The following is a 26,250-nucleotide window of genomic DNA, read 5'->3' on the forward strand; positions in this document are numbered from 1 at the left end:
CTTGATGGAATCCTTAACCTGCTTTGTATTTGGAATTCTTCAACGTGCAGTTGAAAAGCCGTACCAGATGTGACAGGAACCTAACCAGAGCACGTTAGAAATGTAATGTGATAGGGCATGGGGATTAGCTGGAAATCTAATGAGAAACCCAGGCTTCTTGATAGATTTGCGGGGCTAGTGCTGATTTCTGTGCCTCAGATCTTCACCCAACCTCTTCCTCGGACAAGCTTAACTTGTCCTAATTAATTACAGCTACGCTGTGCTAGAGCAGGTTAGTTTTAGCTGCAGTGAATGACTGTCAGCTTCTTGGATGGTGACTTAGATAACGAGAACGGTCTTTATAATGACCGTTTGTGCTCCCTTAAACTAAGGGAAAAGGTGCTTAACTGCAACGGACATACGATTCCTGGTCAAATTCACAAAACTTTAAATCTTCACTGTTTGTGAATGCTTTGGGGTCACATACACTCTTCTAAGCCAAGGCATAACTATGACTTACAGTGACCGAATGTTCAAACCTTTCAACCATAACAAGACCGATGATTCTTCCTTTTACATTTTCAACCCAGTGTCTCTGAATGTTTCATTCTGAGAGTACTTCTATGGTTCTAGAGAAGGTTCCCAGTGCATGAACTACAGGCACAAAGAGTTTCGAGGCCAGGAAAACTGCTCTTATTATGCAAGGGCCCTTCTAACGACGCCGGGGTTATGCAAGTGTCCTTGTTAAAGTGTAGAACATTTGGGTCTTTTGTGTTCATGGACTGAAACTAAATATGTACTAGCAAATCATGCTGCTTCGGTGGCATGGAACCGAAAAATTTCCCTCTTAGGAGCTTCCTGCGATGAAGGGTGGAATGATCTAAAGATGGTGGGCTTTCCAGAGACATCTCTGAAGCCAAAAGCTGTTTTAAAAACAACTTAAGACATGAAAAGAAGTGTCTAAAAACAGATCTTCTCACAACTCTTTGCAAGCTAAGAGATACTTGATTTGTGGCTGATGTAAAGAAAAAAAAAATCTTCTTTTTCTTTTTATAAGAGCTCGTTGCTAGTCATCTTGTTTAGACTGAATAGTTCCTTCCAATGTTCTCTTAATACATAAATATAATTTCTGAAGTAAAGCATGAAATGAACCTGTAATGCAATCCGGGTATTAAAGTCTAGCTAAATGTCTTATCACCGCTCATATTCTTTCATACACGCTTTCCAACAGAAAATCCCCAATGGAACCCCTGCCCATATATACTACTTAGAGCAACCATTTTGTGTAGGGAGCATTGCAGAGCTTTGCCTTTTGGTAGTCACCAGCAGACAAGGACAGATGCAGATTTATAAAGCTTTTATTTACTATTCATTTTTTTTTAAAGTAATAGAATTGAAAAGTTCATGGAAAAGCATGTGGTTTGACAAAACACTGAAGATTTATGAAATACTCATTCAATACCAAAAGAAAAAAGGTAATGGGCGGGAGAAGTTACACAGAAGTATTTTTCTTCATATTTTTCCCACTGGCAACCTAGATGGGAGAAATAAAAAGGATTATTTTGTAAAATGGTAGTATACTGGTAGTACTTCAACTTTCGGTGTGCTATGTAATGGCAGATGGTAAGCCATCCACTAGAAAAAGCAAATGCCTGGTGGTTAAAGGGAAGCTAGATGCTTTTTTGAGTTGAAGGAGTTAAATAGGTTGAAGGGTGGGCAGAGAGAGGTAGACAGATAGATGACCTGAGATAGAGAGATAGATATGCGTTATTACTGTTACCTACCACGTGTTAAACGCCAATTCCTAATGTTGCTCTGCTCTGGACTATTAGGTTTGCACCCTAGAAAAAGGAATACAAACAGTTGTGAGAGAGACACCCAAGGGAGGAAGTACGTAGTGATTGAGCAGGAACTTTTATAGACTTAAACGTGGGCCTGCGTTATGGTTCGAAGGATAATTCTAATGCTACTTCCTAACCTTAGAATCTGAGCACTCCTGTATGTTGGGTATTTTTCAATTTTGCAAAGGTAGAAAAGAAACTTTTAGAGTGAATTAGAGACAAAACAATTCTTTCCTAAGTCTTCCTAATATATTTATCCATGCAATACTTTGGTTATAAATAGAAAAGGATTCAATCAATAAGCAGTTTAGGACATTAGCAATACAGTTCCATGCTTCAAATGATAATGAGGTTGCTGTTGGAAACCTTCATTTATACTGCCTGTACATGTTTTTAGCTTGCTCAGCAATTTGGCTGCAGATAAACTTCTGTGGTTATTTCACAGACAAGCAAATGCTGAATGAATATATTTGTGGTCGATGAGTTTGACAAAAATGGAGTGACTGTTCATAGGACATAATCAGCTGGACTCCCCCTGCCAATAAACTGTATTTGCTAGGTGTGTCTGATAATTGATCTGGATGCGCTTTTTACTGGTAATCCTTTAGAGTTCTGTAAGAATCTGTAGCACAGGAAGAAGTTTATGTATTTAATTTCTGCATGAAATTATTCAATGACTATAATCTGTGACTATAATCTGTACAGTCAAGATATATGTTATGCTCTGTAGGCAAATTTATTGCAAGGGCACATGGACAAGTGACCATAGCAGCTTGCAGAACCGCTTTCATAGTGCATGGTGTCCTAGTGAGTTTCCAGTTTCCTGTATACATTTTCTGGTTTGTTTTTTTTTCGTTTGTTTGGTTTTTTTTAAAGGAGATAGGAAATACCTCTTCCCCAAAGCACGTGTCAATATCTGATTGCTTGCAGCACTTCTCTACCATGGCAGTGAAACCCTCAGCAATTGTTCTTATTTGGTCTTCTGTCATCTGGGGCTTGCGTTTAATGAGGTTGACAAGCAATCTGAAAACAAAACCATGATACACAGTTAATGCTGCCTGTTGTAGTTCGATTTTTCCCAATTCAAAATACGCCATTCTATGCAGGTACAGCTCATTTATGATAGTTTTTTTGGGGTTTTTTTGCCATGTTTAGGGGAGTCTGTGCCTATTTGTGACTCCAAACTCCCGGTCTACCACAATCACCTGTTTGCTTTTTGTTATCCCCATAACAGGTGGGGAAAAAAACTTACTGAAATGAGCTGTATGCTGTCTTAATTAAGTAGATCTTAAGACTTGCACTGGCAGGGGACGTACATGAAACTGGTTGGCTAAGACACTGGTTTTATTTGAAGAAAATATCCTATTTAGCCTCTTCCAAACCACATGGTGTTATGCACTGACAAGCTCAGTACAGACCTAGTTCTATCTGGTTTTCTCTCTGTCACTAGTGAAGTCCCAGGCAGATGACAAGGCGGGGGGTTCGTAGCTTCCTTCTGCCCCCCTCTAAAGTGTTACACTTCAGAAGTTTTTCTACAATTCTAAGCTAATTTGTTTAGCTTACTTCAACTGCCCCAATTCCCGTTCAAAAAGCAGTGCACAATTTTTCATCGAAGCTGAACATATCAGGGTTAAATGGTGGAGGCACATATTTGGTATCTACTCCGAGGGCAGTGAAACATGGTCTCCTGTAAGAATAGGAGTCGCTGCAGCAATGTGAAACATTGTCATTTACAGGCGTGGTCTCCTGTCTCCTGCACATATCCTGGATCACAATGCTGAGCTGAAAAAAGAAGGAAAGAAGGACAAACATGAGTTACACGTTCTCCAATAACAGAAGAAAGATCATAGAACCTTAGAATCGTTTAGGTTGGAAAAGACCTTTAAGACCATCAAGTCCAACCGTTCCCCTACCCCTGCCATCCCACCCCCAAATCCTGTCCCTAAGCACCTCATCTGCCTGGCTTTTAAATACCCCCAGGGGTGGGGACTCGACCCCTTCCCTGGGCAGCCCATTCCAGAGCCTGCAGTCAGGCATTTCTTAATCTACAAACAGTCTGTCCATTGGGCTACGATCAGCAAGTATGTTGGGTTTTGTTGTTTTGGGGTTTTTTTTAAGAGACTGTTTAGCTTTTCCAAATGCAAGCTGATGGAGACACGATCGACTTGCTTGTGCTTTCTGAGGGAGAGCAAAGTTTAGCTAAAATTTTCACAAGTACCATCAGACAACTATTTAGGTTCTCGCATCCATTAAAAATGAACAGGCTTTGAATTCCGCTAGGCAGATGCTTAGCTTGGGGTTAATGAAAAATCATAGTGAGTTTACTACCTCACCAGAATTCAATATTTTTGAGAACAGAAGAAATCTCCAAGAGGAGCAGAGTGAGTGAACACATGTACTCACATATCCCTCAGAACAAGGTAGGCGTTTGTCTTCAGGGAGCGGGCAGCACTTAGTACCAACAGCTGTCATTTTCTTTCCAATTTCAATCAAGGTATCTGTTGATACTTGAGGCATTTTCTTAGTGTAGCGGATCAGAATTCTGAAAAAGTCACATCAAAATGACTGTTTGCTCACGCTTTAAGAATATATAAGTAAATATAAATAAATGTGCCCAAAGCAGCCAGCGTCATTGCTTACACTCAAGAATATTTATCAGAAAGTACTCACGCTTTAAGAAAGTCTTGCTCGCCATGGGAAGTGAGAAAATCACAGTTTGTCTTTACAACCTCCTGACTTTCTTGGATATGTTTTTGCAATTCATCGTGCTGCAAGCAAGTATAAATTTATTACACATTTATTTTACCAGGACATCCTGGTAACAGTCATACAAATACACCTTTTGACCTCTTCTAAATCTTATTAGCTATAAGATACCCATTTTGCAAGTCCGATCACTTCTGTATAGCCTGGATGGCGTAGGGAGGATTTGATTCTCATGTGGGTCTTAAGTTCTGACAGAAATTCCATTAAAAAGGTGGCAAGATTTTTGAAATTTAATTTAAAATAATTACTGATAGGATTTACTTTCTAGACAGCTAGGGGTTTTCGTTTATTTAAATCGGGTGAATATTTTTCAAGTTTAGGATTATCAATCGTGAGGGGAACATCCTCTTTCTATCCCTTGGCCAAAGCTGTCTGCCTCAACTTGTACTCTGACTTGGGTGCGATTCAGTTGAAGATTAGGAGACCTAAGTTTAGGTGTCTTTATGCTAGCTGGCCACGCAGGTTCCCATCATAATGCACGAGCAGCCATACTTGGTATAGGCAGTGGAGCCCCTAATTCAGCTAACCGGCTATTAATCATCTTCTTCGGGACAAGCATAATCACTTCTGAGAGACAGAGGCATCGGGCAGTCAAGTGAGACTAGTCTGAAATTTTGTAAGGTGACCAATGAAGTTTCTCAGTGATCTGAGCAAACTCTATATCCTCTTCATGGGCCTTGGACTACTACGTCTCCCATCAGAACACTAACTTCCCCTGGGATTAGCCTCTTAAAATGCTTTCTGTCTGCTTTTCTGTAGGAGCTTCTCAACTCCTTCGTTCATGACAGGTACCGACCAAGCATTCTAGTTCTCTGCAAAAAAAGCTTTGCACCTACAGCGCCTCCGTAGCAATCGGCAGGGTTGTCTGTTTTGCAGCACTTTTCCAGGGTTGTTTCATATCCCTTGACAACTCTCAGAATCAGCTGTGTTGAGAGCTCAGGGTGTCTTCGTGCGTATTCATAAATTAACCTGAAAGACACACAAACTGACAGAATTAGAGCTCCCAAATAACACGCTGCTGTCTCTGTGCACAACACAGTAATTGACAATGACAGTTCCTCAGATGAGATGAAGTAAGGTGGGCAGTGAGCTTGGAATGCTGTTTGGTTGTTTTGTAAGAATTTTTTGGTCATTCTGTTGTCTGCCAACAGGGCAAATGTGAGAGGAACAAAACAGTTCCTCAGGACAGAATACTTCTGAAGCAGATCATGTCTGTAGGCGTGCACAAAGCCCTCACATAAAAGAAAGGCACTGATAAATTCAGCTTGGATAAGTAGGACAACGCCGAACAGAAACAGTCACAAAGCATGAATGAGAAACTAGGGGTTCAACTAGGGTTGAAGCTACATTAGTTACATCAGACTCCCAGGGGTTCATCTCTTTTTCTCCAGACGCCCCTGAAACACCCAAGAGGACAGTTCTTCCAGGGGCCCAAAAAGCTGTAGTCCGGAGAAGACAGAGGATTGTTTGCAGGAATGTTCAAATACAAGCAAGCATACTGTTGGCGCTACTTACTCTGACAAGAATGCGTCATGGCCAGCCTCAAAACTTTTACACACTTCCTTATCTTCTATGTATCTTGGAACAAGTGAAGGAAGGTCTTCAGGTTTGTCATCAAACTCTGCATCAATAATGCACTGGCTTTTTTCCACAACTGGCTTTTCACAGCAGTGTTTGATTTTAGCTGAGAAAACTTCTGGTTTAGAGCATATGTAGGTCATAAGCTCTGCCTGTAAAATTAAAACATATTATCAGACAAGCTACTAAATAATAATTTGAAGAGAGATTAATTCATCTCCTGTCTCTTTTTCAGACTCTTCCCTTTTCATTCAGGTCAGCTCTTTACTTAGCACTTTCCTAAAGAAATGCTGTGTCCATACAAAGAGAAATAATCAAGAGGGACGGGCACGTCCTGTGCGTGTTGAGCACGATGTTCACAGGCGTGGGAGAGAATGTGATTCCCTCCCTCATCTTAGAAACTTCGAGAAGACAAATTCTGGAAAGCCAAGGGAAGTCGTTGAATGGTCTGTCACAAGAATGCCTGATTGATCTTGCCAGTCCTGTCAGGTGCCCAGCTCTGACAGAGGATAAAACATAAAAATCCCCAGAGCTTCATAAAGCTAGACACCAGCTTGCTTGAACAGCATGCCTAAGTTCCAGCCAGACAGGCAGTATTTTAATCATGTCACTATTGCACAGTTTTGCTAATCCTCGTGTGCCAGCTGTTCGCTAGAGTTCATTGGCACTACAGGTAGGCTGGATTAACGGCAGTACGCACAACAGGACAGCAAAAAAACGGTGGCCTTTTTGCCGCTGCGTTCTTTTGCTTTGTTTATGATTGAGTTGAAGTGAATAAATACCATCAAACAATCTCCCTGATAAACGTTTTGATTTCAACCAAGCGCACACGTAATAGTGTAAGTAACAGTTCCTTGCCCTCATAATCATAAAGGGCCAGATCCGGAACTGGTCCAAAACCTTGTTCCAGTAACAGTCAGCTGAGGTGGCCACAAGTTTTTCAGCGGCTGAGGAAACTTCTGGCAGTGTTGCGTACAAGTTCCCTGGACTGTGAATGAATAGCTGCAAAAATTATCATCCTCCTAAACATTTTTCAAGTACGTAAACATTTTTGAAAAATACTTAGCTTACCCTGTCATCCATGCACTCTACCATGTCCCCATCGCAGCACTCTTTGTAGATGTCCTTAATATCATGTAGTATTCTACTAACTTCTGCGAATGGAGCTTTAGGATATTTCTGGCTCAGGAGAGCAAGTTTACTAGGTGGAAAAGAAGAAAAACACACTTGTTTTAAAGCTCCGCATTGAACAGAAACCTTGCAAGTCACCAACACTTAGGATACTGTAGATCAGCACTGTTTCAAGTAAACATTCATTCTTCTCATCTGATTTCTGGTGGCTAGAAAAAAAGGGCACCGACATCTGCACCAGTAACCCAGTGCTCCTTTAAAATAGAAACAAGTTTGTCATTCTTCTTTTCTGTCTGAGCTGTCTGTCTCAGAATCACACCCTAGAATTCCCCGTTGCTCTTAGGTGACTGTAAAGCATCTCTAGATTACTTAGCACAGATGTATGTAGCCCTAATTAAACCTTTAAATCAAAGCTGACGATATCTAGAAAGGTAATCCTCGTCCATGTTAGCGCGTTAGACTAGCCACAGAATAAAAGCAGTTCTCTCTGCTTAGGCAGGTGATCCACCCGTTAACTGCAAAAGTCTTTCTTAATCTTAAAAACGCGCCTCTGACTACAACTGTCATTCTGCCAAATTTGACTCTTTGATTGCTTTGAGGTTCAAACTAGAAACTCAGTTTGCTGATTACGGATGTGCCTATTGCTAAAAGCTGTAGGCATCTGAACAGGGCACAGCTTTGGCAAAAATGTAGATTAAACCCACTGCAATCTCTGGTTCTGCGTGATGCTCCATCAGTTAACTCTGCATCTCCTGGACTGGTTCTAGAGACGGTTTCATTTCTCTCTAACTCTCAAGGCTGATCTTTTTACTAGTACTCACTATCGGCGTGGAATACACAGGTTCCCCTTTGCGTCCAGTCTTTATGCAGAAACCTGATCGGAATTAAATTCTACGTTTAAATAAATAGGCTAAGAAATTGCTGTCGGCCTAGTGTTGAAAGACTGACCCACTGATGTCCATTCTGTTGGACAGGGGTCCTCAGCCAAAAGTATGCTAAGAAGTACCATGAGCGCAGTTTTCAAACTTCGCATACAGAAGTGAATTATATATGGTGATGTGTTCCTCTTGAGTAGTTTCAGGTTTAGGTTAGCAAGCTTACTTTTTATAAAAAAGTGATTGGAACTTACTCTGCTTGGAAAGTTCTCTCGCCAAACTTCTCGAGGATTCCACAAGTATACTGATGCCTCACACTTGCTTTCTTGGCTTTTTCTTTTATGACAATGGCCTACAGCAACAGGATACAGTTTGTCACATTAAACTGATTACATCTAACGGACTGAGAAAAAAGCAAATTTGAAAATAACCCTTCAGAAACGCAGCAGGTTCTGGTCTGGTTAGCTCTGGTGACTAGCCAAGCCAGCTGAGAATTTCTTAGGCAGTCCTAACCAGTTCACAATCGGCATTTAACTTCTAGTCTATGCACTATACCCTGTGGCACGGTGCAATTCTGCTACGAACGTGCTGCTGTTCACCAGATACTTCCATTTCATTGAAACCCTGTGGCTTCAAAGGAGCGTAAGTTGCCTTTCAAAGCACCACAGTGGTTACGCAGAAGTCACTGGGACTGAGTTCGAGATGAAGGGAAAGTTTGGCTTATGCCATTCTCAAGGTTAACGTGAAATCTTGGCTACAGTGCTCTAAAAAGCACAGCTATGTGGAAGTCATCTGCTATTAATTCATAGGGTTAACGTGATTAATCCTGACCCTTCTCTACACGAAGATTCTACCCATTTCTCACTCTTTCTCCGCCATTTTCTTGGGCAACAAGTAGAGAAAGAATAGGAGAGGAGAGACCTGTGGCAATGGCACGTTAGGCTGCCAAGTGAGATCTGTCTTTCCTTAGTGCCTTTACCACTGTCCCAAGTGCTGCACATTATTTGGGTTCAGCGCATCTGTGCAGTACTTGCAGCAAATGGACAAAAAGGCAAGCTTAACTATCTACAGTTTGATTCTTTTGTTTCTTCACTTAAAAAACCCAAAATATGATTATTTTGTCCATCTTAGTTTCTATGAAGCCATATATAAATGCTTGCTGAAAACCACCACGGGAAAGCACAATTTTGGAATTATAAACCGTAATTTAACATTAGCCTTTTAACGTCACTTCTCACTTTAAAGAGAACTGCTGCTAAGATCAGAAGAGACCTTTATGTAGCAGACCAGTCGCTTAGTTTTTATCCACAGTTAAAAATCTGATATACCTTTTCATCCAGGCAAGCACCAACATCGCTCTCTTTGCAACAGCTTTGAAGCGCGTGTTCGTAATCAGCAGCCAGACTGAGGATTGTTGGGGCATACAAGAAGGGGTTTCTTCTTGCAATAGTATAGATGAAACTGTAAGGAAAAGGAAAACCTAAGTTACATATTCCGGTGACAATACCAAATGGCCTTAAATCTCTTACAGCTTCTATAACTTTAATTTCTAGTTTCGAAATGTAATCTACTTTCTGAACACGATGCCTACTAATGGTAAATGCTCTCTAAAATCTCCCTGTTTCCAAAGCAGGACTCAGGAGCAGTGATGGAAGGACGAACTCCTTAGATTGTCAGCCAGTCAGTTTGGTGTACATACGCTTTTTAAAAATGCATCATCAAATACTTGAAAATTCTGATTTTGACTCTGGAAAAATTAATCTATGGCCACTTCACCAAGTTTTTATTGCCAATTTTCATTCTATTTTTCATCCTTTCCAATTACAATAGGGGTAGTGGGAAGCTGGAGCAAGTAAATTATTAAATCAATATTGGAAACACTGTGGTTTTTCAAGGGATTTTTTTTGGGAAAAAAAAAAGGCCCCCAAGATTTATAAAATCTGATCCCTTAAAGCCCATTTTTGAATGGAAAAACCTGCTCTAGCATGGAATGAAAAAATGCGATCAGAGCTTTGGATATTTAATGATTGTGCAACTACACACTTTTTTTTTCTACATGCAGCTATGAGGTAGAATACTTGCAATTTCTTCAAATGTCCTGCACGTCCACACATTCTGTATAGCTTGGGGATCCCTCTTCTGCACGACTAAATACTTAAACAGTACAAAATGCCCATTTTTCTTACTGTCCCAGGAGTGACACCCGGTTGTCCTGGTACTCCTTGCATATCACATCAGAAGCTGGTCTTTGGTACGGCTGAACAAAGTCTGGTTGGGCAATTTTAAATGACAGGAAACACTTGTTTCTTTCAGGGTCAGCTTTGCTACAGCAGTCAGCCATTCTACCATATGATTCCTGGAGCTTTTCGACTTTGCAGATTTCATCCAGGAAAATGGAGGGCTGTAAGGGAGATGCTGAAGGTCAGAATTATGGTTTATAGACAGTGTAATGCACATTCTATTTATCTGTAAAAGAAAAGCCAGACTGAAAAGTAAATACACTTTTGCTGGGTAAGATTCAGACCATAAATCAGAATAATCCCCTGTTTTCAACACAATTTCACAAAGTTTTATTTTATGTGGTCCAATATCAAATTGGTTACAATGCTTGACTGAAAAAAAAAAAAAAGTAAATATTCTGTGCAAGACAGTGATCTCCTTTTACTTATAATCTCACTAAACTGAATTTTCAGATGAATTGAAGCGGGATTTGATATTCTACTTGATGATCAGTTTGGGAAAGCCTTAGGGAGAACTAATGTAGTCATGTCATTTGGTCTACACGTTAGAGCTCGCAAGAACACGAGCACTGAACTTTCTGAAGGGCCAGGCTGAACTTGCTAGGCATCCAGGGACCTTGCATACCTGCAAACTTGTTTTGTTACCTTATCTCAGAGGAGTTTTTTTAAAAGGTCTTAAACTAAGTAATTTCTTTAATTAGCACACCTACCTTTTCAAGTCACCCCAGTGTGAAAACCCACACACTTTCACCACTTTAATACCCAGAATTAGGCCTGTATTTTACAGCTGGGGTGTTTGTACTAAATGCTAAGGCTTATTTCCAGGCCGTGCTAAAGTCAGTGTGCCCGAGTGTGGTGTTTGGGCTCCAGCATATGGCTCCACAGATCATTTAGGCACTTCTGAAAGGCAGAGTTTCAGAACCTGACAAAACCAAGTTCTTTGTTTCAGCACTTAAATCTGAGCATTGGCCGATACAAATCCTCAACGAGGATGATTCTGGTAGCTGCACAGAATGAGGGAAACACAGTACCAAAGGATTCACTGCCTACCAGTGATTTTGAGCAGTCAGGAGCAGTCTCATCGGCCACACACTTCTGTGCCAGATCGGTTACGCTCTTCACCAGCTTAGACAGTCCCTCGTAAGAACATCTCTGGAGATACTGGGCAAATGTGATCATGGTACTGAAAGACAAAGCACATTTTGGAATATGGAGGTAAGAAATGTAACAGCCAATATTTTTGAAGGTGCTTCTAGATTCAAAATTGTTTGTTCGAATGACAAGCACAAATGCTTAAAGAGAGCACCATGAAGAACCTGATCCCATATCCTTCCTCTTCTCACCTCCTTTCTGAAAAATGTTTTTAACCTTCCTTCCCAAGAAAAGAAGCCTTGAATAATAGAATAGAAACAAACCAGAAAAGACTGTGATTTGAGTTTTCCGCTGCTTTTACCAGCGTATTCGTAAATGCCATAAACTGAGAGGTACAAATTACGATCTTCAGGCTGCCTCCTTTCAGAAGTAGTTATGTTCCTGTCAGGGCCCTCTGCCATTCCCAAAACCAGTTTCAAAAGAAAATCAGTGAGTTGTCTCAGAAAACCTGTCGCAGGTTTGTTTTTTGACATGGGTGGGGTTTGTTTGTTTGTTTGTTTGTTTTTTCTGGTAATGCCTCAATCCAGCATAACTCCCCTCCATCCTAAGGTTATCAAAACTCAGGCCTGTTTTCTTTTCGCAAAAGGAACATGGGTTTTCTTATAAGGTTTGCAGGGAGTTCTTTTCCCAGAGAGCAAGAAAGTCATCATGACTTTTGCAGGCCTTAACATATTTGTAGGCTTTGTACGCTAACAGTAAGAAGGCAAACTCAATGCCATGCTTCAGTGAGACACATACGCTCTTTGCTAGCTCATACGGTGTGTTTTAGCTTCCTCTTTTTATCCAATATCAACAGAGATGGAAAACAATCAGAAAATGTAAGCTGAACATTCACTTACACTGCCTTAAACGTCTCTTCCTTCAAATCATTGTAGCGATGGGCAATCTCACTCTTGTGCTCTAGTAAGAAAAAGAAAGAGAACAACGATGCTCAGTGTCACATCGGCTGTGCTAGACCCCTTAAAGAATACATTCTGGGCACCCTGGGCCAGATTTTCAGAAGTGTTCAGCGTTCACCCAGCTCTTGCACTTTAAAGGAGTAATCCTGTTTTGAAACAGACCAAGCGAATGCTGAGCACTTGTAAAATCTCACCTTCGGGGGCACCATCCTGGGTAGTCGATACTGCTTTTCCGGGAACTTCAATCCAAAGCTTCCTTCAGACCACCTTGAACTCTTTGTAATCTCAGATGACCATTCTCGTCCATTTGTCTGCAGGTACCTAACTCTTCTGCATGCTAATCTTTTGGAAGGAACCCAAGCCCATGGCTTTTACGATTCTAATACATTATTTGCCTTTGTAAGCACACGCTTAATTAAAATATTCAAAATGACTGCTGTAGCCTACTATGAAGGGTTAGCGAACATGTGCTTTGCAGAACCAACAATGTCTGCACTACAACTAAAGGTATGGCCCTGCAGTTTGATTAGGGCAAGCATTAGTACAATTTTCTCTTTTTGAACACAAAATTATTAACTTGGCAGATTGATATTCTTGTTCCACCCAGTGCATATCATCTGTGTCCTTCATGAGAAGGAAAGCAGACAAATCCCTTTGCTTGGTCCCGATGGTAAGAGATACAGGCTGTAGTTACGCCTCGCTCTTGGCGAGAAGACTCTCACAAGATATTTCCCAACAGACACCGAGGCGTATGGCCACACTAATGAATGAGCTAGAACAGGGCCAAGGTCTAAAGTTTGATAATACAGGGAGAAATGACACAAGGAGGAATTTTCGGCTAGCCTTCTTATAGCGCAGACTGAGATGTAGATTTTTGGATTTTTGACCTACTCATGTTGAAAACCATTGCCTTTAATTGGTGAGGAGCTCGCTTATGAACTACCATTGAAAAGACAGCACTTCCAAAAGCACAGTGCATCCGCTTTCTCCGTGCTGGGAAGTAACAGATTCCGAATAATCAGCATCCGCACACGTACTACACTGACGTTGCAACGGGACATCACCAAACCTACCCTCCCAGTTAAGCTGTCTGGAGTGTTCTGCCCCCCTCCTCACCATTTCATCATTTAGTTTCTTTTCAAGTTGATCCAATTTTGCTGTGCTCTTTGGATCAGGCTTGCAAGAAGTGTTCACGAAATGGCATTAAAGTCATTAACCTGGAATAGCCAAGACTGCAAAGACAACTAATTAGTCCTTTCTTACCTGCCTCTCGAGCAACTCTCTGCAGATTCTTGGATGTAGCAGAACTAAAGAGGAAAATAAATGAAATTAACGTTACCCACTTCATGCTTGCGGATTATGAGGTGGGCTAAATTGATCAGAAATGCTAGGAAGATTGAAGGGAAAGCATTTGCTTATATACCCTCTACTACCTGAGTCTGTAAAATATTAACCATAGAGCTGGCATTTGTAGATTTCCATTTGGTCTGAGGAAGGTTACAAAACTTGGACTGTCCTTGCCAAAAATGAATTTGATATTATTTGCTTATTATGTGTTACTCTGGGCCTTTTTGTCCTGAAAAGGTTGAACCTTCCAGCACCCAAATAGATAAAGTTTTGCGTAAATTTCCTTATCAAATGACAAACAAGGAGTTCAAGGCATCAGACAGAAAAGTCATCAAGTCTAATCCTATAGCTGTGCTTTTTTTTTTTTTTTGGTAGTATTTGTTCAAAATTGTACAGTAACAATTCACCCAGATAGGACTCGGTCCACATACTTGTTTGTAATTGAAGAATTCTGATTTTAAATCACCGCACAAGGATGAGATGGCTCATCTAGACTTCAGTATTAAAAATACAGTTTGGTAAAATACAGTAATAAGCGCAAAGACAGCGGTAAACAGCAGCTCCAATTTCAACTGGCTTCCAAATTTGTAAAGAAACAGAAGGTAAAAGCGTGGAACGGGTCCCAGAGAATGAAAGCTCACAATGTATGTAGCTCCAGAGCGAACCATTTCATGCGGACAGCGGATCAGTGTCACTCAGTGGAACTGACACTTGTACACTGTGTAAGACAGCATCTCACGCCAAGTCTGGGCTGTACACTTGGGGGAACAGCCAAAAGGAAGGCTGCTCCAACAGCCAAAGGGCTGATCTGAGCACCTGATTTGTTAGGTCCCGTTCTGGTTTTCTGTGGGTGCTGCTATTCACCGGGATCCAGAAAACTGCCAAATACATACGTAAACATTTGCAAGAGCTGTCATTTCATAACTTTTGCAATTCCTCGTTTGCACTGACATCCTCCCAAGAGTAATCTCTTAATTAAGCACCGCTCTCCTCTTTGAAAATTTTCTATTGATTAGTCGGTAGCTTAGGAGCTCAGACACAGGAAGAATTGTGATGTTTGCACAGAGCCCAGGGACATGGAATAAAATGGGAATTATTTTTTCCAGAACACTCAGTGAGAGGCTTCAAAAAAAAAAAACCCCAAGCAACAAGTGTAAGGTTGGATCCTTACTGAGTGCAAAGCGACGTAGTTCCACAGTGGGAGATAACTTCCATTTACTTCTAATGAATTTCTCTCCCTGGTGGCTGGATGTCCACCCACACAACCATTCTCAGTGCCTTGCTGGAGGTCGTGCTCTGCCTCGCAACTCACTGCTGCTGGCAGCAAGTGCCCACCCGGTATAGCTTAGAGCGAGGTCTTCTAACGCTTCTTTAGTCCTTAATGTTCCCTTTTCTACTCGGTTTTGGTTTTTTTCCTCAAGTGGGCGGTTTTACCACAACTCCGTATCATTCCTACCAGGAGTAGGATGAATAATTCAATTTTCAGTTTTCTGGAAATTTGTCAAAATAATAATTAAAAAAAGACTTCACTTTGTTTCTGAACTTGAGTTTTTAAGCGTGTCTTAAATAAATCAAATTACTTGTCTGAGCATAAAATATTTGCAGGCAATTTTCATTTAGAAAAATGTCAAGGCAATGCATCTTGTCTGTCAGAAAGACCATTCTGTTCTCCATGAATAACCACCTAAAACCTAGATGCCTTTACAGAACAGTTTGATACAATGAAATTTGTACTAGCTGCTGCTTTTGCAAGAAAGTTTTGCATTTTCCGAAGTCTGCTCCTGCTATCTTTGTAGGTGAAAACCAGCATTCTTGGTAGTGATTTAAAGGCACAAGGCTCTATTTTGGGGATTGACGGTGATCTGGGTAACTCTTAGATGAAGGATGGTGGGGGAAAGCCAAATTTGCAGAAAGCACCCCGGGTTTGTCATAATGTTGGAAATAGGGATCGTTTTCAGGCCGTTGTAGCTAAATCCCAACTTTCTGGAGAATGACAGGAATTGTGATGAACAACCTGCACCTTTCAGACCTGGTGCTGCTTTAGCCTAACAAAATCCCAGGAAAGAGCTGGTTAAACACTTCAGTCTGTAATCGGTTTTACTGACCGTATTCCTCTGTCAAAGAAGAACCCATCACTAAAATGTGGATCTTTTTGATTAACCTGTAACCTTCAGAATGGCTCAAGACTACCTAGCGTTGTTTTGCACAGTCCCTTAAATCACTGACGTTTGGATATGTTGGCATGCTGAGTTTGGAAACTTCTGCACATATTTGGCGTTGATAAAGGTAGTGAGAGGTGGAATGGTGGATACAGGGGCTTAACACTACTTCTTCCAAGATCTCAGACAAAATGAAGGCGAGGACCTAACTGGGCAATCTGACAAGTACCTTCTGACCCAAGGAAAGCCACTGTAAAAATGGAATATGACTTTCCTGCAAACATCAGTTTGATTTACTTGTGTCTTGAACTTGTATCTTTCAAACTGTTAACAGAGCGTTCAGTGAGATATAAACACACGTTTAGGTGTCCTGTTGATAACCATGAAGTGACTGTAAAGGGAAACCAGACTGCAACGTTGCCCAAGTCAAAGTGGTGAAAAAATGTGGTAGCAGCAAATCGCGCCTTACAACAGCTCTTCAAATGCTCTCGGGCTGTATCAAAGCAGTCTTCGGAAAACGACAGCTAAGCACTGGGAGGGGAAAGGATTTTCTGTTACGCTGAAATTTAGCGCAAGAAAAAGTCTCAATATGTAATGTTGCATCTTGAAAGCTATCTGGAACTTTCCCCTGCAGCATTGTGCAGTGTTAGCAAGAACACTACTGGTCCCCTAGAGTTAATATGTAAGTTTGCAATACAGGGTCCATGTTTATTTCGAGATATCTTCTGTTGTCTGTCCTGTACTTCATGCCAACATTTCATATAACTGCTGAAAGAGAGATCTGAACTCCAATGCTGATGTTTGTTTAACAATATTAAATATTATACCGAGCTTCCTGTTACTCAACTCTTCTATACTGTGCTGAGTACACTTTGAATGAAGTCGTCGTGGTATTGCAGAAAGGAACGTACCAATTGCGTTTTAAGACACACACATCTATATCTGAAGTTACAGAGGGTAACTAGTGTTATTTCAGATGTGGGGGACCAAAGGACAGTCATTCCAAGAGTAATTAACCTGGGAAAAAAGGATGGATCGTTTTTAAATATGCCATCATACCTTGCTGTGCAAAGTGGCAGAGTAGATACCAAGTGGATTACTTCATTCTCAGACTCCCACCGGAGAAATAATTTCAGGGGTAGCTATTTAACCAACTTCTGTTTGTGTACGGCCAGGCTTCGTTTTGTGCTGTGTGCTCTTTTACGCTGGAGACAACATAACCAGTAAGGATGACGAGATGTCACGGTAGAGCCATAGCTCTTACGGAATTTCTGAGCCACAGGTTTTACAGTAACATCTCCTTTATCAGAGAACACCCCACCCTTTCACCTCTATGTTCAAGTGGTTTGCACTTGAAGGAGATTGCAGGAGAGCGGAAAGCATTCAGAAATCGAAGGGAAAGCTATTCATATTTCACTGGGACTGCTGTTCCTACTAGAAGTTACACATGTGCACCAAAATGCACTAAGATTGCATGAGACTTTTGAGCAACAAATTTGAAATACCGTCATAGGAACAACTGCCAGAGCACTTTTGGAAAGTAAGTCCTTTTCAAAGCCATCTCTCAAAAAACAAAGACTGTTAGTAACCGACTAGTTTTGTGGCCCTCAATTTTATTTACTGCAGTTTCTTCTTTCTTTGAAAGACCAAAAGTTTTGTTTGTGTGAATGGACCGCGAGATATACAGCAAACCTAGAGACGTTCATGTGCCAGGATCACAATCATTGCCAGTAACCGCAGTTCTGTTTTGGAGGTGGTTTTGTTCTTTGCTTTGCTTTGGCTTTCTACGAATCTCATGATAACAGGAAGGAGGGCACCCAACTTGCAATTTATTTTTCTTCCCCAAAATGAAAAATAGCCTTCTGCCAAAGCGGATGGAACCAGCAACAAGAATGCTACTTCTCATCTGTCTGCAGGTGGAGGTGAGATAATGCTGAAAAAGGTGTTGCCACCTCCTATTTCCAGTCCTCTGCCTACAGACATTTGGCTTAGCTGTTATTTTTTTCCCATTAGACAGTAGCTCATTTTTTAGATACCTGTATTTACCAGAGTATTTCTACATAAATGCCTATAGTTCTGGACACGTGGTCAGGTACCACTCTTTTCCTGCTCTGGTGCGTTATGTTTGCTATCCTTATCACTGATGTTTGGCTCCCACGCAAAACAAATCAAATATCTCAAGCAGATATATGCCTTTTATTTGAACAGAGATGGACTCGTAGATATAAAATGAGCAAGAAGGCCCATCCGATGAGCAAACACAAACATGAAAAGTACTTGATCACTGTAGCAGAATAGGCAGAGACCTGCTAAGGTGTAGCTAACAGCAGCCCATGATAGGGCATATCTTCTGGGCGCATCCTCCATCCTGATGCTGACATTCATCTTGGGTCATCAGCCACTCATCTGCAGTCTAACAGAGTTTTCTCTCATTAAAATAACCATTTTTAAATCAACCAGAATGACTGTTTGTAGTCTCACTGCACCTAAATAATTCAAACACCTAATTCCAGTAAGCTCAATTTGTGATTTACTGTCTTGTTCCTGTGGTCCTCTGCCGGAACAGATTCAAGACCAGAAATCTGCATCCTCAACACCTAGCTAGTTTTGCAAACGTGGACTTCATGCCAAAATCCAGAATGCGGCCAAGAGCAGCCAGAACTTGCAGTATTTGGTGCTTACTTCAAAGCGAGGGAGGAAGACCTCAGTCAGGGTAACGCGCAGCCTCATTGCCCCCGCTGTGCTCGCTCTCCATCATCAAGTCCATCTGGAAAGCAGACATTTTTCTGAACTATGCTGAAAAGCACACTGAAAAAAACCGGTTTTGACTCTGCTTTTTTAAGTTATTCCTTTCTTTTTGTTTAGTTAGTCCTCCAATGACCTGGTAACAAGGCATTTACTGTGGCAGGAATTGGGAAAAGGTTCTTTCACACCACGCTAGCCCAAAGGCCTTAGGAAGGCCTCACAAGCAAAGGGGGGAGAAGCCAGTGCGAGTCAAGTCTTCTTGCTATGTCTTGTTGGCCAGGCCTCGGTAGGCTGTGCCTATCTCACTGTGCTCTATACTGTCAATATGACTATGTCTCATTTACGGCACTGCAAGGATTTACAGCGTCATTAAAGTGAATTCAGTGCTGCCTTCCCTGATCGAAGCGGGTACCTGCTCGTCAGACGCTTTCAAGTGCAGCGTTTGAAAATGATTCCTGCATGGTCTTCTGCTTGAATTTTTCTGCTAAGCTGTTCGCCTCTTGGTTATATCAGACGATCCACGCTCTCCCTGTTCTTCCTATCTTGTCCTTTACTTCATTGGCAATGGTAGTGATAGTGATATTAAGACATCATGCTCCTGGGTCAGCTTTTTCCTATTCAGTGTGGCATCTGTGCACGTTTCTTTGTTGCTGTGCTCTTTACGCAACTGAGAAGTTTACCCACTGGTTTACCTTTACTGTTTGACTGGCTGTGATATAATGAAGAGGCAACTAAATGTCCGTTTCCAGCCGAGTTGCACCAACCGTCTCCAAATCAGTTACTGTAGTATAGCATCTGCTGAAATGCTACCTTGCTTTGCTTACAGCCATCCCTGCAGCAGTATCTGACGACACGTATCACTTCCAGAAACCTAGATAATGGTTTACGGTAATGAGATAATTTACCTGCGGTCCTAATGTGTAGTGAGCACTGCTGGGAACATTGCAGGTTTTCATTGTCTGGCCCCAGATTTTCCTATGTATGACACAGCTGTTTACCAGGTCTTTCATCTCTCTTAGAGTTATCTGTGTATGAGAAGCCCAGATGGCTCTAATGTGTATTTTCAAGAATTACTTTCTCGGGAATATGTGTTTAATAGCATATTGCTTATGTATGATGCCTTTTTTTCATACGCAGATCTTCCAAGTATCCTTAGGATGCTAGAAGCAATTGTGACCCTCTGACCACAGCTTATTCGTGTTCTTTCCAGTTCGTGCCTTCAATCTCCAATATAGTTGCTTTAAATAGTGCTTTCCCTTAGGAATTAAAATGTGGCTTTCACAGGTTTCTTTTCCTGATATAGGACTCCGGCGTGAGAAGTCATCTATACACATCTCAGAGTATCTTGGTTTAGCCCTGCTATTCCAAGAATGTCATGTAGCAGTGTTCTGGGCATGCGTAGGGGACTTCATAAAAATGCCTTCTGATTATTTACAGAAGTTTTGGAAGACTCTCCTTCCCCGCTACGCTGATGGAGCTTGTTATATAGGTGGGTGATCGCAAGATACTTTAGTTGCGCGTACATTTTTCTGTGGGTATTAGTAAGATTGATGTGAAAGCTCCTGGTTGCCATATTTCTAGAAACAACATCCCGATCTCCATCTCGGCAGCAACATGCTTTGCTACTCATTCACACTGCAGGATATCACTGAATTTCAGAACGGGCAAGTTAGCCCTTACTCTTTGCTTGATTGTTTAGATGAACTGCGTCTCTTCCACTTCCATCTTCTCATCCTACTGGTTTATATACACTAGGCTGACATGGAAAGCAACACGTTAAGTATTTTTTCATCAAGGCTTCAATATGATGTAATAATCTTGTAGATGTTGGATACCTTCTCTGTTGATCTAACCTGTTGAAAGAAAGCTGCGGGTAAGTTAGCAAGTGTATCATGTACGGTGCAGCAGTGAGCCAGAAATCACCTTGTTCTTCCATCTTCCCTACTTACATTGATCAAAGAGAAGAGATTGAGTTCATACCTTGCTACACTTCTTGTTACGCTCTCTTCATATCCAAAATATTCCCCGTTTCAACATTAAACTCAAAGTGTTTGAGCCCGGCTTTTCAAATCCTGTACATTGGATCCTTGGGGCATTCCACCATCCCTACCGATTTCCCTCATGAAATCCAGAATGCGGCAATGTAGCTGTTTTTCTTATCAAGCAACGGTTGCCAATATCATCCTTTGGCAGCAAGTACCAGGATGGTTTTGTTTAGCCTTGTGAGGTCATACCTTACTGATTGCAGGCATTTCATACCGACTCCCCTATAATGCATTCAATTGCTTGAATCTCTCCAAATATACAGCCTTCGGTGTTTTGTGAGGGCTGTCAGCTGGCAAGTTCTGGGACTTCTCAGAATTAGCCTCTTTTTTCCATGTCCCCGTGACATTTTTTTTTTTTCTGTCAACACAAGTAGGTAATTTGCAAAGGAGATACTGTCTTGATCATTTTATCCATTTCTAGTTATCAGATCCCTCAAAAAACATCAGAGTGATGTTTTGGTCTGAGTGAGTGCACATCCGATTACAAAACAGATGTAGGAAAGAATTATCCTAGCTGCAGCGTTACACCGTTCATGAAGTCCTTATCAGAAAGAACCTTTTGCTTATTTTTTATAAATGTCTTTGATACGCTATCTGGAATTCAAATTGTCGCGGTGGTGTGACTGATGTTTGTGTTATGATACAACTGTCGGTGGCGATCTTTCTTCCTCCTCTTACATAATTCTCCGGAGGCCTTTGGAATCCAGTACGTTCACTTGTGCCCTAGAAACTTTTTGGCACTCGGTTTGCAACTTCCATGCTGCTGCCTGAGCTTTGCAGCCTGTGTTCTTCTGAGTTTTACCATCCGCCTATTTTTGCTGGTTTGTACCCTGCCGGCGTCGTATCTCCACAGAAGCTCACATTCTCAGTGGCTGCTCGCATTCTTCTCTAAGGTGCCATTTAAAAACGGTTGGCATAGCTGATATATGTGGAACCATATCCATTTCATTAGTGTGTTTTTTCAATAGCACATGAAGCACTGATTTTGTTTAAACTCTGTTTTTACTTCTGTGCTTCACTTCCCACCAATTTTTATATACTTTTCCTGCGCTTTCATGTTTGATAAACTGTTGCTGAATCCGTTCTACTTAGGCTTACGTTTAGATGTGAGCTACTTCATGTATTTCTAACGATCCTAACAGATCTGCTGTAGGTTCTCTGAAAATTCTCAGAGTCTCCGCGGTTCATCCTTTTCGCTCGTCTGCCTCCATCGTGGCTATTTTGTTTCCGATAGTTAATAAATGGAATTCAACCTCAAAGAAATTGTTGGTGGCACTGTGCCTGGAAAAGTGCACCTGCAGTCAACTGTAGCTTGATGGTCTTTGGCAATACAGAAGAACCATTCAGTGCACACAGTTCAATCAAGAGCCAAAGCTGAAGGCTTTTGTTTGGCCAGAGGTTGTTAATATTTCTTTCCTAGGTTTGATGTACTGCAGGTTTAGCAATGAAAGAGACATTGAAAAAATCTGAGGAATGGCAGGAAATGTTTGGAGCTTTTTTTGTTTTGAATTCCTTTCAGGCGTTTATCTGTGACCTCCAATTTGTAAAAAACATGGCTACCAACATTTCTGTATGTGTCAGCAGGCATATTGGCTAAAATGGGAAGAAAAGCATGTTGAAAATGAACTAATGATTCTGGGAGCCATTGTTTTTGCTCCCAACTTGAAACACTTTAAGAGTTGAAAAACTTGGTGAATGTCTAGCAGGGCTGTAGGACTTGTGGAAAATGTCTGCGATTTTACACAGACTCCCCCATTCTGCAGCTGCCGCACCCAGATGTTACCGCATCGCTGACAGCCTTTGCCCCTCAGCAGTGCTGACACTCTTACTTTGTCCTATTTTTCTTATTACATAAAACTTACAGTTTTCCCATTCTGGCCTAAAAACTGCAGAGGTGATAAATATTTTCTCTTTCTTGTCCACTTCCATAGAAGCAGAATCTGTGTTATGCCTGTAAGTGTTCTCTGATTTTGTGCTGGTTTTTCTGTTACGGCCCCTGGATTTTTTTTATGTTGGTTTGTTTCCTGGGAAGGTAGTAGTTTATCTATTTAAGACAACTTGCAAATGTTCAAGCACTAAGGACAAAAAGAGAGTGATCCCGTTCTCATTGTTTCCTCCATTTCTGAGTAGGCAATTCCTGAAGGTAAAGCTCTCACAAATTTGAAAAAATGGAAAGAGAGTTATTTTATATGAAGCCGCAGAGGAGGAGTGGCATTTTCTGCCTCAAATATCCCCTACTGCCTTTGGAATTTCTTTAGCTAAGAGTCAAGACCTGAGCTGGCACCTTAATAGGAGAACAGATGCTTGTAGAGATGTTTGTGGGTCCTCATTGCTGGAGGAATGTTCATAGCGCAAGAGACATGTAGGGAAGACTCCTTTTGGTCCCGTGCATACTGGAAGAAGTTCTATTACCGTTGTATTCAACAATATTGCTCCTTTCAGCACTCCTATCAGTTTCCCCAAACCCAGTACCTGGATGGAGGTAGGACTTGCCTCCTGACATCACAGCAGGGAACTCTGAGAGCAGAGGGGTAAGGATGAATAGGAAGAAACGGGGTCCAGACCTCCGCAGCCCACCAAGCGGGCCTGCTACAGCTGGGGCTGAGCCCATGCCGGTCTTTCAAAGCAGGCAGGTTAAGAAATTTTGAAAGTTGGTGCTGTCATTTACTCACTGACATGAAAAGATAATCCACTTCTGCCTATTATTCTGCTATAATGAATTCTGAGGCTCCAGAAATTAGATGTGAAGCTTTCTGTGCCTGCAGGTGAAATCCAAAACCACAGTGAAATATTTCAACATTTTTCTCTTAGCCTCAGAAGCAAAGTTCAATTAGTCAAACCTAAGCATGTGTACTTTTCTGTCTGAAAAAAAAATCAATTGTTTTTAACAGCTGAAAGCTTTTCAAGCAGCATTCAAACAGACCACACTTATTAGGTGATCTCTGGCTTGCAGTTCCAGGCCCAGTACTACCTTAAACGTGAATCAAACTCCCAATGATGTTACCAGCACATAATGATAGCTTAGAAGAGAATTTGATTTGCAGCAGCAGCAAAACATTGTCTTTCTTCTGGTTACCCATATTTGTTACAGTACAGCATGTACTACTGCCAACCTGGGATTCCCAATGTCAGGGAAGTGTCTAAAAAATAGTCTGAGGAAATAGAAACTGAGGAAGTGTTTCTTGTTTTGGTTTTTTTGCTTTTTCTTTAGAGTTGTGCTTGCCAACTCTGATTTTCAAAGGAGACAAGTGGCTTGGGGTACCTATTTTGAGAACCTTCAGGAAGCCCTGATTTTAAAAGAGAGGTTCCTCAGTACATTCCAAGGATCAGAAAAATTTCATCTGAGACAGAAAACGTGATTAAGCTTAGCAGAGATCCGTATGGTTCATGTGCTTCTCTTAAATAATGAAAAAGATTGGTCCAGACAGTCAGATCGAAGGAATTAAAAAGAGGCACCAGATAGATCTGTGGCTTTGCAAAGTCTGAATAGCTGTGTTGGTTTTATTTTTTTTATTTTTTTTATTTTTTTTTAATTTGAATGCTAACCCCAGAATCCTTCTCAAGTCACGAAAAGAAATATTAACAAACTCTTTGCACATGAAGCTTCTAGTGTTGTCTTTTGGATCAATTAGCCAGTGGCTACACTCGCTAGGCCATTCCTCTATACTGCCCTCCAACCCCATGCTGACAGTCCTTGACATTTGCTTTCTGTTCAAATGCCTTTTATACCAACAGCGGTTCAATATTGCTCATCGAGCACATTCATAATCAATCTATAGGTCTCAAAAATAACTCATGAAATTAAATAATAAGAATGAATTTAGAATTGCCCTTATCTGGCTCCTGCGCTTTTAAGTGAACTTAGGTTTCTGACTGTTGTCTGTGACTATGAGTGCTGGCAACACAGAGTGGGATTCGTCTTAGTAAGTTTTCAGTGTCTACAATACAGGTGCCTGAGCTATTCTCCCTGCAAAGAGACTCGAGGCTTCCTTCGAAGCCAGCACAGATCTAGTCAATACAGCCACGGAGTGAAGGACGCGTGCCATCTCACCAAAAGTAGGTGCTTGATTTAGGAAGAGAGGAATCCCGCCCTGTGTCCCTTATGGTAACGGAGCGGGGGGATCCCCCATCCCTGTTCATAAATAGCTAGTCACATTACCTGATTTATATGTTGTATCTGCCTCCCGTGTCTTAGTAAGTATTTTCCATGCCAGGATTGCCAAAGGCTGCCAGATTTCTGGCTCCTTGGGAAGGGAAGTTGGAAGCCATGCAAATTATGTATTGAACCAAATTTCTCACAGTTCCTACTGGCAGACCAGAGAGCCTCGTGCTAAGCCAAGACCTAGGACTGAGCTCCTAGGAAGCCTGAAAAGGTTGAGAACCTGACATGAACACAAGTCTCACCGTCTCCAAGGTCCCCCACGGTCAGGCACTGTAGCCTCAGTGCTGTCAGCACTGTCAAAGAGTTTTGGGATGGGTGCTTTGGCATCTCAGAAGACTGATGTTCTTGGCTCATTTGACTGGGTGCCCCACAGCTAAATACCCTACAAGCCTCCCTGCAGGTTTGTTAAAGCCAATATGGTTCTATAGAAAGGTAACTTGGGATTTCATGGAAGTTTATCACAGCTATGATGTCTCCAGTGAAACATTTTGGATTCAACTAATTGGCATTTTATGTGAAAACTGTGCAATAAATAGGTAGCCCAGGTCTACTTTATGTCGTAATGGTTGCTTGATCAGAAATGTCACCAGCACGTCTTTGCTCCTACTGAAGACAACAGTAAAACTCCCTACAGGAGTCCGAGCTATGGCAGCACCGATTCTCAATGCATTCGTTGTCCTCAGGGACGGTGTTCTGTGATCTACAACCAAGGCAGTTGAAGAAAGACTGAATGTTAAAAATGTTCAAACCTTTCAAATGACAAACATCTTTTAATCTGCTAACCCTGACCTATGCCCAATAAAAATTCAAAACAAATTAACAAACTACAGCACTGTTCCCTAGAACCAGCGCTCAACTATGACCTACACGGACAAATGCCCATTTCTCAGAGTAGGAATGACTGAGTCCAGCTACTACGCCTGACCTTGACGTCTCTTCTCAGAGACCAAGACTGGATATTTGTGACAGATGTAGCCGTTTAAGTGGTTATTATTTTCCTCTTTGGGGCTCTAGGAATGTCCAGATTAGATTGTATTAGTCCCAGACATGTAAGCCCACTCCACGTCTTCCAAGTCGTAAATGCAAATCTGAGTGTTGAATTCATCCTGCCAATCATAAGGAACAATCGTAAATCTAAAAACTTGAGAGGATTGAAACAGTCACCCAAAAGATGATTACTCTAATTCCTGGAGATCTTACACTGGAAAATATACAAAGTTCATTATGCCTGAAAAAGACCAAGCCTCATGTTCCTTGTGTACTTCCCTTCTGTCAGAAAATCTATATAAAAAGGAACAGCATAAGCAAAACTGGATGGGCATGAGAAAGTG

General features: G+C 41.4%; 1 protein-coding gene across 1 annotated transcript; it reads right to left on the minus strand.

Moving 5' to 3' along the window:
- Positions 1–1,500: 1,500 nt before the first annotated feature.
- On the minus strand, positions 1,501–13,809 carry ALB (albumin). Its single transcript, XM_009640441.2, is given in 16 exon segments — positions 1,501–1,513; positions 1,764–1,820; positions 2,711–2,843; positions 3,384–3,410; positions 3,412–3,602; positions 4,224–4,362; positions 4,491–4,588; positions 5,423–5,555; positions 6,102–6,316; positions 7,236–7,365; positions 8,425–8,522; positions 9,499–9,631; positions 10,357–10,571; positions 11,461–11,593; positions 12,402–12,462; positions 13,725–13,809. Coding segments are annotated over 15 exon segments (1,842 nt in total). The 3' UTR covers positions 1,501–1,513; positions 1,764–1,769.
- Positions 13,810–26,250: the final 12,441 nt, after the last annotated feature.

The sequence above is a fragment of the Egretta garzetta genome, unplaced genomic scaffold (genome assembly GCF_000687185.1).
Source record: "Egretta garzetta isolate BGI_Z169 unplaced genomic scaffold, ASM68718v1 scaffold586, whole genome shotgun sequence".
In the NCBI taxonomy this organism is placed as follows: domain Eukaryota; kingdom Metazoa; phylum Chordata; class Aves; order Pelecaniformes; family Ardeidae; genus Egretta; species Egretta garzetta.